This window comes from Sinocyclocheilus anshuiensis, unplaced genomic scaffold (assembly GCF_001515605.1).
Source record: "Sinocyclocheilus anshuiensis isolate Anshui unplaced genomic scaffold, SAMN03320099.WGS_v1.1 scaffold1900, whole genome shotgun sequence".
In the NCBI taxonomy this organism is placed as follows: domain Eukaryota; kingdom Metazoa; phylum Chordata; class Actinopteri; order Cypriniformes; family Cyprinidae; genus Sinocyclocheilus; species Sinocyclocheilus anshuiensis.
The window spans coordinates 106,664-121,782 of NW_015555826.1; the positions used below are offsets into that span (position 1 = coordinate 106,664).

General features: G+C 39.4%; 1 protein-coding gene across 1 annotated transcript in view; it reads right to left on the reverse strand.

Annotated features, from left to right (window-relative positions):
* Positions 1-15,119, reverse strand: part of LOC107675316 (T-lymphoma invasion and metastasis-inducing protein 2-like) — an 87,627-nt gene that overhangs the window by 7,339 nt on the left and 65,169 nt on the right. The window contains 1 exon segment of the mRNA XM_016469618.1: positions 2,667-2,852. Within this exon segment, the coding sequence (XP_016325104.1) occupies positions 2,667-2,852 (186 nt within the window).

Consider the following 15,119-nt stretch of genomic DNA (forward strand, 5'->3'; position numbering starts at 1 on the left):
AATATCCTGTTATGGGGTGTTTCTCTGCAGCAGGGACTGGAGCACTTGTCAGGATAGAAGGAAAAATGGATGGGGTTTACCTTCCAACATGACAATGACCCAAAGCACACAGCAAATCTGAGCATACAGTGGTTGAAGGAGAAAAAGGTGAATGTCCTTGCATGGCCTAGTCAGAGCAAAAAAATGAAACAAGTGACCTTGTTTCAATTTACATGTAAAAGGTGTATAACATTTTTTTGCACCCCTACTTTCTCCTTCAAGTATTAAGTTTTGACATTGTGAAATTTTGTAACTCTTTTATGATTCTCTAAATTGAGTGTGTAATGACTCCAAACCCTACCTAAGACACAGTCAAATTGTTAGTGATGCACAGAATTGTTTTTGTTTTTTTTTACTGAAACACCGAAAATGAAAATAAGCTTTAATTTAGCCAAAATCTGAAACCAAATAAAGTTTATTTAATAATCAATTAATCACAATAATTTAATAATCAACACTCAAATAAAAAGTTGCATATAAACTTTTAAATTGCACATAAGGCAGTCTCTATGTAAACTTTTTAATGATATAATTACTAACAAAATATATGGACATTGTATGGCTTTCCTTTGACATTGACATTGTTTACAGGCTGTTTTATTGATGTCTTTCCATGGTACAAACACTGATTGAGTGATTACATCAGACGTGATACATTTCAAAAAGTTGTAGGGTTTCCTGCTGATGTTCATTCATGTTTATTTCACGCTTTAATTAGCAATAAAGAGGAAGAGATGATCAGTTCACATGCTGCTTGAACACACATGAACAGCATAGACTAAAAGATCCCTGTTCATCAAAAGAAATCGATATTGTTGGTCCAGCTAGTGTCCACACAGCTGTCATTTTTACCTGTTGTAGCTTAACCCTGTGGGCACGAAATAGACACTGACAGAGTCTGAATGCGCCATCAGAGAAGGCGGCAGTCTGAAATGTCACCGTCACTGTTTCGGTTCAATGATTTTGCCTCTCCAAAATTCATTTTCATATTTTCGGTTGCCGAAATTTCGGTGCATCACTAATTATTTTGTAAATAAATGTGAAGGTGTAAAGCGAAGCCATTAATCAGGGAAATTCCTGTTGAAGATAGGTCTAAACAGCCAAAGCCGTTTGAGAGAATATTCAGGTTGATGCACAAGTAGTCTACTGATGCCATACCATGGCCACAGCACATAGTGCAAGTTTGGGAACTGTTTGTGCATCAACCTGAATATTCTCATTAGGCTGATTTATAACGGTCTGCCAGTGCAGCATATCACAGACAAATGGCTCCAGCACAGGACTCTGGGATGGCACTGTTCCCCCCTCCCACAAATCACAGAGCGCTGGAATAATCAGACACCTCCCTGACGCCCATGGGCGACACTGGGGGGGGGTTAAGGGCACAGGCAATTGGCCCCCCCCCCCCCACCAAAATTGTTAGTCATGAAATCCCTGATCTCGGCCCCGCTGCAATTGGAGCGCTTAGCCAAGCGCTAAATACCCTCAACGTGTTTTTGCAGCGTTGAGCAATGTAAAAAATCACAGACATATCTGTTGATTTCTTGGCCAATCAGAAACGTTTTGTCAGAATTCACTCACTGCTGAAAGCGCCACAGTTTTTAAGTGCAGTTTTGCACGCTCGTGAATCATCTCATGACTAAGTGCAGACACTATGTAAATAAGAGATTCAGTTTGCAGTTTAGAGAGCTTCATATAACGGAACTTTGTAAAATCGTGATGAACGAAGATGAGTGACGCTTTTTAGTGATACACTTTCTAGGGTATAATCCATTCAGAATTTGTATGAAACTTTCATTTTTCGGACACATAGGCTACACCCTGCAAAGTTTCGGGAATGGCATCCACATATTTATGCGGTATTCACTCTCGAAATAGCAGTGATTGGCAATGAACGGAACATAAAATATGTTGATTTAATTCTGGAACCGGTCCTGGCCAAACCTCCACCGACAGCGCGCGTCCCGAGCGAGATCTAATTCACGGACCAAAAGCGTGTGTAAACTTTATTGAGATCAGGGCATATCAACCAGTAATTTAATTTCATTTCCCGTAACGGACAGTAGAAAGTTCAGCAATGAATGGTATGCGATTTATGACAGAAATATATATATATATATAATTTTTTTTTCTTCTTGCCCCCCCGACTCAAGAGTCAAATGTCGCCCATGCTGACGCCTATTAACCACGAGGAGCACATTCCCATAACAGTTTTAATGCCATCTAAAGGTCCACCACGAACATCAGCAGGGTAAAACTGGCACTACATAAGCGATCATATGCAAGCCTCAGGATTATTCAGGAAACAGATGAGAGAGGAGGCATTTCTTTTCACCAGCTAGAGGAGTTAATTAATAGGTCAATCACTGAAGACTCTTCCAGCTATCTATCAAACGTGTTCTGCTAAAACAGCCATTTACACCTCATGGGTCATTCATTAAACTGAGGTTTAGAACTGAACTGATGTGACTTCCAGATTAGCATAGAGCTGAATAAATAGGTGAAATAGTTGAGTTTTAATCAAGTCAGAGTATCCGTACAGATGACTGCATGGATCTGTACTCGTGGGAGAGCTCATTTCTTTCTGTTGAACTATGTTAATAGGGGATTACAGAGTCAGTTCTCACCTTTACATAGGATTTCTCTGTGTTCACTAATTCCTGGATGACCTTGCGTAGTCTCTCTGTGGCAGACATATGACGTGGACAGAGCCTGAGCATGGGGGCCTCTGGCCCTGTTTGCTCCTCCTGGCCCTCCATCAGACCAGAGCCGTCCTGGAAGGAGTGGTACAGCGAGCACACTGTATCCACACTCTGCAGGAGACACATTTAAAATAATTACAATAAATACCAATGTCAAGCAATCCATCAAATGCTTAAGAAAACAATAGAGAAAGTACACAGAAAAAAAATGGTATAGGATTTACTATTTTTAATTTTCCTTCAGAAATTGCTAGAAAATTTCACTATTATAAAGGAACAAAAAGTAACCAAGAAATTTTAAGTAGAAAGACTGAAATAGAGATTTGTTGTAAAACATGACAATAAAACAGATTATTTGAGTTTTTTTCACAGTGTATGGATTAAATATAATATCCATTTTGCACTTTTAGTTTTCATACTGACAAAATTATTCTAAAGGTCTATCCACACCAGTATTGCAATGCAATTTCTCAAAAATGTAACAAATGTATGCTGTATTGTACAAACGGATGAAGGGAAAATGGCAGTTTTTAGTGGATCTACACTAAAAATAAAAGCCCTTTATTCCTCCACTGCTGTTAGTGCATTTTAGGAAAACATATATTTTAAAGCTTTTTCTAGCTGTTGTGGAGAAACAACTTGGAACATGATACGCACAGATTCATTGTGACATAACTGGTCCATATAATATATGTGTGCAAGCATTACATAATTTATGCTGGACCTACACCTTACAGACATAGCTGCATCACATCTTCTTAAACATTGTGATCAGTTTTCAAAATAATACTGACGACACTGACGATTTGAAGGTTTACATCTCATGTGTCCATCTCTGTCAGCATTTACAGTAGTAAGGTTTCCAGGCAAATTCTTATTAAGGTGGTACATCAATACCAACAGCGATATTGCTTACAGTGAAAGTCTCAAAATAAAGGCTGCAGCATCTCGGTTTCAGCTCTCAGAGAGCTGCGAACAAGCGAAACAGCTGTCAGGGACAGATCTGTGACCACAGGGGACAAAAACAACATCAAAGCCCTTTTCTGGCTTTAAACCAGCAAGCCAGACTCCAAATTGAACAGAGCACATGCACCCTGCTGCTCCAAAAATATATAAACTCAGCACCTTTTCCCAACATGTATGTTAACTTGCGTCCTATTGACAATATACCGAGACAGAGAGCACATTACATTGCAAAGAGTGTGTGAGGTGGTGTTTATGTGAAATGAGTCATTGACTCAGTCAGAAGAACAGCAAGAGAAAATGGGATCTCGCAAGGAACGAGCAGATTGCTTCTGCAGTTTGGTTTACTAATTACAGCACGGCCACTCTAGAGACCATGTGCTTCAGTAGCTTCAAAGTCAGTTTATTGTGTCAGGAGAGAGAGAGAGCAAGAGGAATAAGTAAGCTCAGCTGCAATCTTCTGACAGACAGCTTAGCTATAGAAGGACCACCCAAAGCAAACACTGGGGCTACCAGGACATCTTCTCAGCCATTAGTTAAACAGAGATTAAGGAGCCTCAAAAACACTGTTGTGAAAAGTATTAGGGCTGGGTAAAAAATATAGATAAAAAAATATCGATTTTAATCGATTCTCATTTTTACGAAACGATATCGATTCTTAAATCCCAAGAATCGATTAGTCTAGCCCAGGGGTGCCCAAACTCGGTCCTGGAGGGCCGGTGTCCTGCAGAGTTTAGCTCCAACCCCAATTAGACACACCTGAACCAGCTAATCAAGCTCTTACTAGGCATACTAAAAACTTCCCACCAGGTGTGTTGAGGCAAGTTGGAGCTAAACTCTGCATAAGACAGGATACGGATTGTTAAATTGTACTCTTTAGCTCAATCAGTGTTTCAGCCGCGCAAAGTAGTATATATATAACGCAATATAACGGCTTGTAAACAATGTCACGTTATTTACCTCAGAAAAAAACATATTCGGAGACCACAATCTTGTTAGTCAGCTAGAAAAATAAACTGTAGAGAGGGGCATTTTGCTAAATCTATGTACCATATAATATTATAACTTTTACTGTTCTTCAATGTTTAATTTATATATTTTTTTGACAGCCACCATTTAAATGTTTATATTTAAAAAAAACGATTTGAAGTAGAAATATTATGTAATTGTAACTTTTATTATAAAAAACCTCATTATTTAATTTAAGCAGTTGTATAGCCTAAAAGATCTGTCAGTTTTAACCTTCAATATAGTAATGTAGTACCAACTGAATCCCATGTATATTTTACAGCATTAGTTAAGAGATTTTTTTCCTTGAGAAAATTTGGCACGTGTACCTGATATATATCCAAAATAATCGATATTGAATCGAATCGAATCGAATTGGGAATGGAATTGAATTGCAAGCTTGTGAATGAGATTCGAATCGAATCGTGAAATTGTCAAAACCCAGCCCTAATATATATATATATATATATATATATATAATATATATAATTGAACCTCAGCATGTAGGTTGCATTAAATATGCAGTGTGGACACATGCACTGATATTAAGTATAATTAGCATGAACTGTATGCACACAAGCATAGACAGCTGCTTTCAAACGCTCCTGTATTTGTGTGACAGCGCTCTGTGAACAGTGTCAAACGTGTTGGTTGTGCGTGTGAACACAATGGCCAATCAGACGCATGGAGCGCGGACTGTCTCAGTATACTTTGGCTTAAGCGACTTTTCAGACAACTAGTGACAAATTTAGCAACTTTTTGAACCATAGCTACTTTCTGAGAGTCAACGTTTTGCTTTCCTGGTACAGGCACACCACTCTCTCTAACGTTCTCTCTGGATGATCATTTTATGTGTAAATACAGCCAAAATCACAGTACAGCCATTGTCTTTAACTTATGTGTATGCTGATTTTGTCACATGATGACATGGTTGTAAATCAGGATATTTTAGAAGTGTAGAGCAGCAGCTTCTAAATAGTTTAAAAGTGACAGCTGGTTAACATGTACAGTCTGTACAGTCATGTTTCTGTCACTATTTCATATTTGTTCAGAAAAAAACGTAAATGAGAACAGCTTCATTGTGGATTCCACTGCAGACTGCAAATGTGACGCAATAGCCACGTTTCCACTGTCGGGCCAAAAGTGGGCGTGCTAGTGCGTGCCAGGGCCAGTCGCGTTTCCACGGTGCTTCCTCGGGGCCAACGGCCCGGGTTTTTTGGCCCGATGAAAACCTTGGGCCAAAGCGGGCCAGCTGGGGCTAGAGGACTGGTTATGAACAAAGGCGGAGTTTCTACGCATCTGGAGAGCGTCAGCGCTGCGGATCCTTTCATAAAGTTAACAGCTATAACACTAGCATTAAAGACTTTTAAAATAATTGGAGTTCAAAACTCACTTTCAGACAGCAGCGATTGTTTTAAATAACTTGAACCGATGTGGATTATGATAACCATACAAGGCAGAAATATTTATAAGTGATGCAAAAGACTATGCACGCTAGCCATTAACCCTAGGCTACCATAGTAAACATGGTAAATACGACCGCTTGAAGAAATCAGACGTCAGCTTCTTATTCTCTATCACAATCGTGTATTTATTTAGTAACATATTTTATCTGTCATAATTCTCGTCACGAGAGTTTAGCTCCGTGTATGTCATAAAAATATAATAATGTTTTTTTATTCGTTTTTTTTTTAATAAAAGTATCAAAATTATCATTTTTTCTAAATGTGATGTATATACTGTGACTACAAATAAACAGAAACAGACTCGACTGAATAAGTAGGTAGGCTATGTTCATACCGCTTTATTTCTGTGACTAATTTTCAATCCTGATCAATTAATTCATTATGATCAGTATCACTTATTATTGTAAAACATCGATGCTTTTGGATTTAAATCTTTAATTAACAAAGCATGCAAACAAATGGCTGCTTTTATCATGATCGTTTTGTGATCGTGCTAGTTCCAGTGACTTATTTCTTATTAGTTTTCTGATAACTTCTCTTTGTTGGTGAAATGATGGGGTTGCGTGACGTTGTTCCTGAGAAGTGTGTAAAGGGCGGGTTTTAGTGAAGCTTAATTCATTATGATCAATGTATCACTTATTGTAAAACATCAATACTTTTGGATTTAAATCTTTAACAAAGCATGCAAACAAACTTTTATCATGTTCGTTTTGTGATTGTGTTACTTATTTCTTATTAGTTTTCTGATAACTTCTCTTTGTTGGTGAAATGATGGGGTTGCGTGACGTTGTTCCTGAGAGGCGTGTAAAGGGCGGGTTTTAGTGAAGCGCAGCGGAGCTTCTGGCCCGACGGTGGAAACGCAGCGTGATTTTGGCCTTGGTGCTACAGGTCCGAGGCTATTAGCCCCGCCCGGCCCGTTTAAAGCACTAGCTCGCACTGGCCCGACAGTGGAAAAGCGGCTAGTGATGCCATGTATATGCTAATTAGCGCATGACGCCATCTAGCAACATTTAGCGGCTTTAACTACTGTCCATTGAAAATAGTTGACAACATTGGTATGAGCTCTGCTTGCTTGCAAATCGTTTCATCAAATCGTATTAAGTATAAACACAATGTAAATAAGAGATTCATTGTGCAGTGTAGCCCGATTTTTAAAAATTGATTACAGTATTCACTCAGTCAGTGAGCTTGCACAAGTGAATTGAAGTGGTATCAGCTTCACTGATTATAAAGGGAGCGCTCTTTGCTATGTTTCTGCATATAACCCATTCATAATTTGAATGGGGTCAAGAATTAGTACATTTGAAATTAAATGTGGCAATGTAAAAGCTGTGTCACTGAATAGTGTTATTTTATACACTTTGTTCTAATTTCAGTTGATAGGAGACATCCAGAAATATAACTAGGAGTATTATTTTTACTGATAGAGAAATTTATATCATCTTTTACTCCTCCTAACATAAGAGCTATATCATTAAGACACTGATATAGTAAATAAGACATTTTTCCAAATATTTTCATTTGTGTTCCACAGAAGAAAGAAATGAAAACTGGTTTGGAACAACATGAAGGCCTATAAATTATGACAGAATAAAGTAAAAAAGTTAAAAGTTAAATGACTTTCTCCAACACTCTCAAACATCCTAGATTTTGGGATATAATAAAAAACTCCAAAGCGGATAGATAAGAGGCAGAGGGAGGCAGGAGACATCATGTTGACACATTAACCGAGCACCTTGTGGTAGAATCGGTGGGAAACCCCAGCCTGGCAAAGACAGATAACAGTCATTGTGGCTGGTGCTTGCAGTCACCAGGAGGTTAAGAGGAGCACTGCAGGTTGTGAAGACTCCATGTAGGTTCCTGTTAACCTCACGAAAGCACCTGAAAATTATGGCTTTTCTCACTACACACATACATTTATGCTGAGTGTGAATTGGCTATATAAATTCATGCCAAGTCACTGTGAGAATCCGAACAGTAAACAGGCTAATACAATATGACAGAACGGTACTGCATAGCGGTTACACAAAAGGTTTCTGTTTGCATGCTGGGTGACCCAAATTCTAATTAACAAATGATAAAGGAACCATGTGGAGGTGAAAAAGACAGTAACGCAAGAAATAAAAGTTGAAAGCTTCAGTTCTCATTTTCTTACTCTCAAGTCCCTAGATGATGGCTCCTTCAGTGCTGTGATACCAGCTGTCAAAAAGCTTAAGTCTGACAATCTAACAGAAAATGTTCACAGCTCACTGTTTGCAGAGGAGCGAAACTGCTTGGCAGTGCAAGTTTGTGATCCGAATTACACATTGGACCCACTTAAACCTTATTAACATATGTTTTAGGTTATCTGAATGTGATAGACAACACTAAATATAGCTGTAAGTGGGGTCCATTGCATCTTGAAAATGTATTACTATCCAATCATTAAAGGGTCTGAAAGCAGTGCATCCTCAAAAAAAAAAAAGAAAAAAAAAAAAGAAAAAAGAAATGCACTCTGTTAGGTTCACTATTAATCCTTTTATACATGCAACATGCTGAGTAAGCAGGTTTCTCCCCATCCTCCAAAAACCCTTCTCCTATAATATCCTGTCTTCTCAATACACACACACACTCTAAAAAAAAAAAAAATCTACAAGAATGTGACTTTTGTGTTTAAATGTAAGCTACATTCTCCAGTAGAAACATACAGGCGTTTTAAACTGCTTTCTCTTAAATCCCTTCAACAGCCCAAGGAATAAGGTTTATGTGTGTTTACATGTTTCAGAATGCTGCTTTCTGCAACAACCCTGGAATAAGCAATTTTCTGAAGTGCATGTAAACAGGGTCACAGTCTAACAGTGGATAAAGTATCAGAGGGACGCAGCACCTCATTGACATCCCTTGGTTTCACTGTGTTCATATTAAGCTAAGTATGCCTTGAATGAGAAGGGCATTACGACAAAAATACAGGTAAAACATCATGTGACGAGGCAGGTGCCTCTGCTGAACTATGATTGACTCATTACTGTGTCAATGGCTGCTTATGTTTGTTAATGGCCCTCAAGTCTACCTGAACAGGTCAAATTAGTGAAAATGGATGAACTATTTATAAAGTAACTCACCCACTAAGATTTACCATTTACAGACATGTTCAAATTGAAATTGAAAAACTTCAGAATCAGCTAGTCTTTAGTGAGAATTCAAATTGGTTAAAGGTGAACTACAGTATATTAAATAAAAATCAAGCAAAATTGAAGTTTATTAAATGAGGCTTCAGCATAGGAGAAAGCAAATATGGTGAAAACGATAAAAGCAGGTGAAGAAAAGTTCCCAGCAGGCCTTTCGAGGGTTGAGTCTTTTAGCATCTCTATGATATTTCAGATTATGATGACTTCAACCGGGTGGTTAGCTCCCTTCAGCCAGAGTCGCCACTCCTCTAGAGCAAGCTTGATTTCCAGAAACTCCCTGTTGCCGAAGTCGTAGTTCTGCTCTGCCGGGGATAACTTCCTAGACAGAAGGCACATGGAGTGTAGGAGGCTGTCTGTGACATTGTAACATTACCGCTCCCATCCCTACTGTTGAAGCATACTCTTTGATGATGAAAGGGGGTTTTGAATCTGGATGAACTAGGGTAGGAGCAGTGTAAAAGGCATCCTTGAGTTGCTGGAAGGCATTGATGGCGTTGGGAGTCCAGGATGGAGACTTGGGCTTATTCTTTAACAGTGAGGTGAGAGGTACACAGATCTGGCTGAATTTGGCGATGAAATGGCAGTAGAAATTGGAAAAGCCCAGGAAACTTTGGAGTTTTGATGGTGGTAGGTTGAGGCCAGTCCTTGACAGCTTGTACCTTCCTCTGGTCCATGTGAATGCCTTGATAGTCGATGTAACCAAGAAATTGGATGGTGTCATGGTGGAACTCACACTTCTCCAGTTTAAGGTACAGATGGTGTTCTCTCAATTTCAGTAGGACCTGCTTCACATGGTAGCGATGTTTGGCCAGGTTCCGGGAGTAGATGAGGATATCAATGCATACGACGATGAACCGATGGAACTCCCGGAACACCTCCTTCATCAATCCTTGGAAGACAGAGGGTGAGTTGGAGAGACCATACGTCATTACCTGGTATTCATAGTAACCTCATGTAACCGAATGAGGTCGTAAGCGCTACGCAGGTCCAGTTTGGAGAAGATGTTCCAGGGCGGCTGGGACCAGAGGAAGTGGGTAGCGATATTTGATAGTTTGTGAGTTCAGGATATGGTAGATGATGCATGGCCTCAAGCATGGCCTCCGTCCTTCTTGCTGACCAAAAAGAAACTGGATGCTGTTGGTGAAGTAGAAGGGCAGACGAATTCCTGTTTGAGAGCCTCAAAGCACTCCATGGCCTTCTGTTCCGGGATGGACAGTGGGTATACTCTACCCTTGGGTAGCATGGCTCCAGGCAGCAGATCAATTGCGCAGTCCCATGGATGATGAGGTGGTAATTCTGTTGCTGCCTGCTTGAAGACACCTTGGAACGTCCTGTAGTCAGGTGGAATCTCAGGAGCCTCAGAAGTTTCTGGACTCTCCACAGTCGTAGAACAGATGGTCACTTCACTATTCTTGGATGAGGATGGAGATGTAGTTAACTTCTGAACAGGAGACATGCAGTTTTGGAGACAATCATCACTCCATTGGAGGATCTCACCAGTGTTCCACTTGACTTGAGGGGAATGTTGAGTCAGCCAAGGGCGTCCCAGGATGATATCGGCAGTAGAACCGTCCAGCACCAGAAAGGAGATAGATTCTCTATGCAGACAGCCGATGCGGAGCATGATGGTAGGAGAGCAGTATAGGATCTTGCCTCTGCCCAGCGGTTTTCCCAGGATAGTGTGAATGTTGAGTGGTTGAGAGCAGGTTTTCCTCTTGAGGTTTAATTGTCGTAAGAGATTCAGTGAGATGAAGTTCCCGGAGGATCCCGAGTCAAGGAGGGCTCGAGCTGAAAGAGATTGGTGAGCAGAGGTTACCCACACGGTAGTGAGTGATAATGGTGCAATCATAGGTTGCAATTGTAGGGTACTCACTGCTGGGTGTGGTGGACGAACTGGGCTAAGCGACATCAGATGTCCTGCTGCTCCGCAGTACAAGCATAATCCTTTAATAACTCTCCATTGACGCTCCACACGGGTGAGATGGTATGAATCAATCTGCATCGGTTCTGGTGCTGGAGGTGAGGTGGGCAGAGGAGATGCAACAGGGACTTCCAAATTGCATGCTGTGAGGCGTTGAGAGATGCGTATTGCTCTCTGAATGAAGTTCTCTAGCCCCACAACATCATCATAAATAGCCATTTGTTGACAGATGTTAACATTCAGCCCTTGTCGGAACGCGGTGATGAGCGCTGCTTCGTTCCAGCCACTAGTGGCTGCAAGAGTGTGGAACTGGAGAGTGTAATCATTCACGGAAGATTGGCCTTGACACAACCGGAAGAGATGGTCGTTGACTGATAGTTTGTTGGCGCTTTGGCCAAAAACTTCCTTGAAGTGAGCAACAAAGACTGTGAGGGAGTTGGTAATCGGGATGTGGGCATCCCAGACAGACCATGCCCACTGTAGAGCACGTCCAGACAGGAGCGAGATGATGTATGCGATCTCGGCCTGATCACTGGGGAATAGTTGAGGTTGCATCTCAAAAAATAAGGAGCACTGGAGTAGGAACCCACTGCATTCCTCCGCCTCACCGGAATATGTCGCCGGACGGGCCATGGGACTGGTGGATGAAGATTGAGTTGAAGAGGTGTTGAGCAAGAGAAGTGACTGACGAATGGATTGGACGAGCTCAGCAAACAGATCAGGGTTCCGATCATTGCTTGGTTCAGTGTTGCTTTGCATATTTTGTCTAGTCTGGTCTTCTGTCAGCAAACAGAGGAGAACAACACTGTACAAAGTACAGTTCAACAGAGTTCATCAAATGAGGATTCAGCAGAGGAGAAAGCGATGATCACAGGTATGGATTTCTCGGAGAGTTTAGAGCATAGACTTAGCAGCATAATAACACTGGTGTCTTTGCAGGTGGTGATGGACCCGGAGAGCTAAGCACTCGACTGAAGATGAACAGGTAAGTAGATCAGGCAAGGAGCCAGGGAGGTTGATGCACACATGTGAACAACAAGACCAGACACTGAGGAATGGATGTGATGGTGGCTTTATACTGGGCTTGATTGATGTTGACAGGTGGAGTGCATCAGTATTTGGGTGATTATGAACGACTGGGAGGAGCTGAAGTATCAGTCATTGCTGTTGACTCCGTAACAGGTGGGAAGTTTGTTAATAGCCCTGACAGCTTGTAACCATAACTAATAAGCAACATCTGTGGAAACGTTCATTGTTAAAACAAAGAAATCTTTTACAGAGAAGAGTAAAAAGGAAAAGTGAATGAGCCCATAATAAAACATGTTTTAACATCATGTGTAAACAGATCAAGAGCTGGCTTTTTTAGCTTGACAGGTAAAGTAGCAAGATATCCATGAGTAACACCTCATCACTAGAGAGCCAAATCTTTGGTATTGCACCTTTAAATGAAGGTTAAATTAAGAGATCCGAAAAGAAAGTGAATTTTAATAATAAATATAATAATTGTGAGAAAAGTCTACACAAATTGTGTCTTTTACAGTACTAACTACTGTTTGTGGTATTATTTTTGAGCAATGTTTTAAAATGCATAAATAATGCAAACATTTTAAATAAATAAATACACTGTTAATATAGAAATAGAAAAGCATCATAGAATTGGTCTCTTATTTACACATTAAGGTAATTGGTGTTCCATCTGCCTGTAACCCGGAAATGTATTTGACAAAAACTAGCAAGCAATTATTAACATTAAATAGGCTCAATCTCTAATTGATCAGACTACTTTCAGATTGCGACAATTTTGTTGTTTTTCATTTATTAACAATTAAAGAAAATGATCAATCATTATAATACACAATTTACTTGCTAAATAAAAAAATAATTCATATAAATAACCCCTAATTAAACAACCCCTTTAATAATTAAAAATACCCTTACTTCAGGATCAGTATTTTTATGTGAGGGTTGATCCTCTCAAACGTCAGTATCAGTACTTCAAGAGTGATCTGCTCAAAATGAAAAGCTTAGGGCTTTCTGACAGGATCTAAAAATCGATCACTAGCAGGTTTTGTGGACATAGATGCTAGACTGAAACTGCTGCTGCCCACTGAAATCTGCATATCAATTGCTGCCTCGCATGACCCCACTTCAGTTTCCAGAGAACATAATGAAGTGCTTAGACAGTTAGCAAACACTGCCAGTAGCCTAGCCTTTCAATAACATCAACACAATGGAAACGTTTCTGGATGGCCTGTGAACACTAAGGCTAACATTACCACACATACTGAAAAGAGAATTGCCTGAAAATATTAACCAGAAATTAGGGCTGGGTGATATAGCTAAAAAAATGTATCAACGATATAATGTTTCATATCGTTCGGTATCGATAATTTTTCACATTTTTATAACCTTTTTTTAAAACAAAAAGCAATAGAAAATTTTTTTTTAATTTAATAACTGTATTTATAATGAACACAATTTATTGAGACTAACAACAAATATTTTTTTGTTTTAACAATCAAACACAATAAAAACTAAACAAATATCTAATTTCTAATGTTTTATATGCAAAATAAATAGGTCTTTATTGTATAGGTCTAATTGTCTCCCGAGGCCACAGGAGGGCGCAATGAGCAAAATAATGCAGGGCATTTAGCAAGTAACTCTATAAAAACGTGCATTACATCTAACTTAACTCATAAAAATCAAATATAATTTCGTAAATTGCATAAACAATTATGAACAAAACAGCATCATGTATTTATGCATTGCTTAATCCAAAGAGCCGAAGCGCCCATGTGTTCGTGCTTGTGTGTGCTGTCTGCGTCACTCATAGCACATGCATATATCGTGCACTATATCGAATTTTTTTTCTATCAATATCGAAGAAGGTGTACCGTCGATAAATATTGATACCTTTTTATCGCCCAGGACTACCAGAAATACACAGTTACACACAAGAAGGAAAAATACATTGTTTGAAAAGCAGATCTATTTTTAAAAAATCAAATAAAATCAGTCTCAAAATAGTCTGACATTTTCCATAAAGACATGGGCTCCCCTGAAAACGTGATTTGTGAAATTTTGGGGGGTCTCAAAAAATATTGACAATGTGTTATTTTAGAAATACACAGTTACACACAAGAAGGAAAAATACATTGTTTGAAAAGCAGATCTATTTTTAAAAAATCAAATAAAATCAGTCTCAAAATAGTCTGACATTTTCCATAAACATCAAGCCTGAACTCTCTTAATTTATTTATTTTTGCTCTGGGCTACCACACAGCTCTCAGGCAAATACCCTATTCTTAGAAGAATTAATGTAAAAACATTTAAGTAAACAACTACATCTGATGTCTGGTTCTGTGCAGTAGACAAAATAGTCTGCTGCCCATGGTTAGTAATCAGAGAGGCCTCTCAGAGCGTTGTTTATTTCAAATACAGGTCGTGTAACACTAAACCTTGGCAGGATCTCAACAACACATTAAACACAGTAAACAAACACCTGCCAGTCAGACCTTTAGATCTTAGGTTTTGTATGTATGTATATTTATTTCAGGCAATTTATTTATAGATACATTTATATTAATCCTTATATGCAGGGTGCAAACTACGGGGGAGCTAGGGGGAGCTCGGCTCCCCTTAATAAGACATGGGCTCCCCTGAAAACGTGATTTGTGAAATTTTGGGGGGTCTCAAAAAAATATTGACAATGTGTTATTTTGACGTGCAATTCATGTTATTCGCACTTATGTGTTGTGGCTGGGTTGTTCTAGGTCTGCGCAACTCTCGATGTCTTATGCCTAACTGAACGGAGGAATTATGGTATTCTTCTGTAGCCTGACGACGAGTA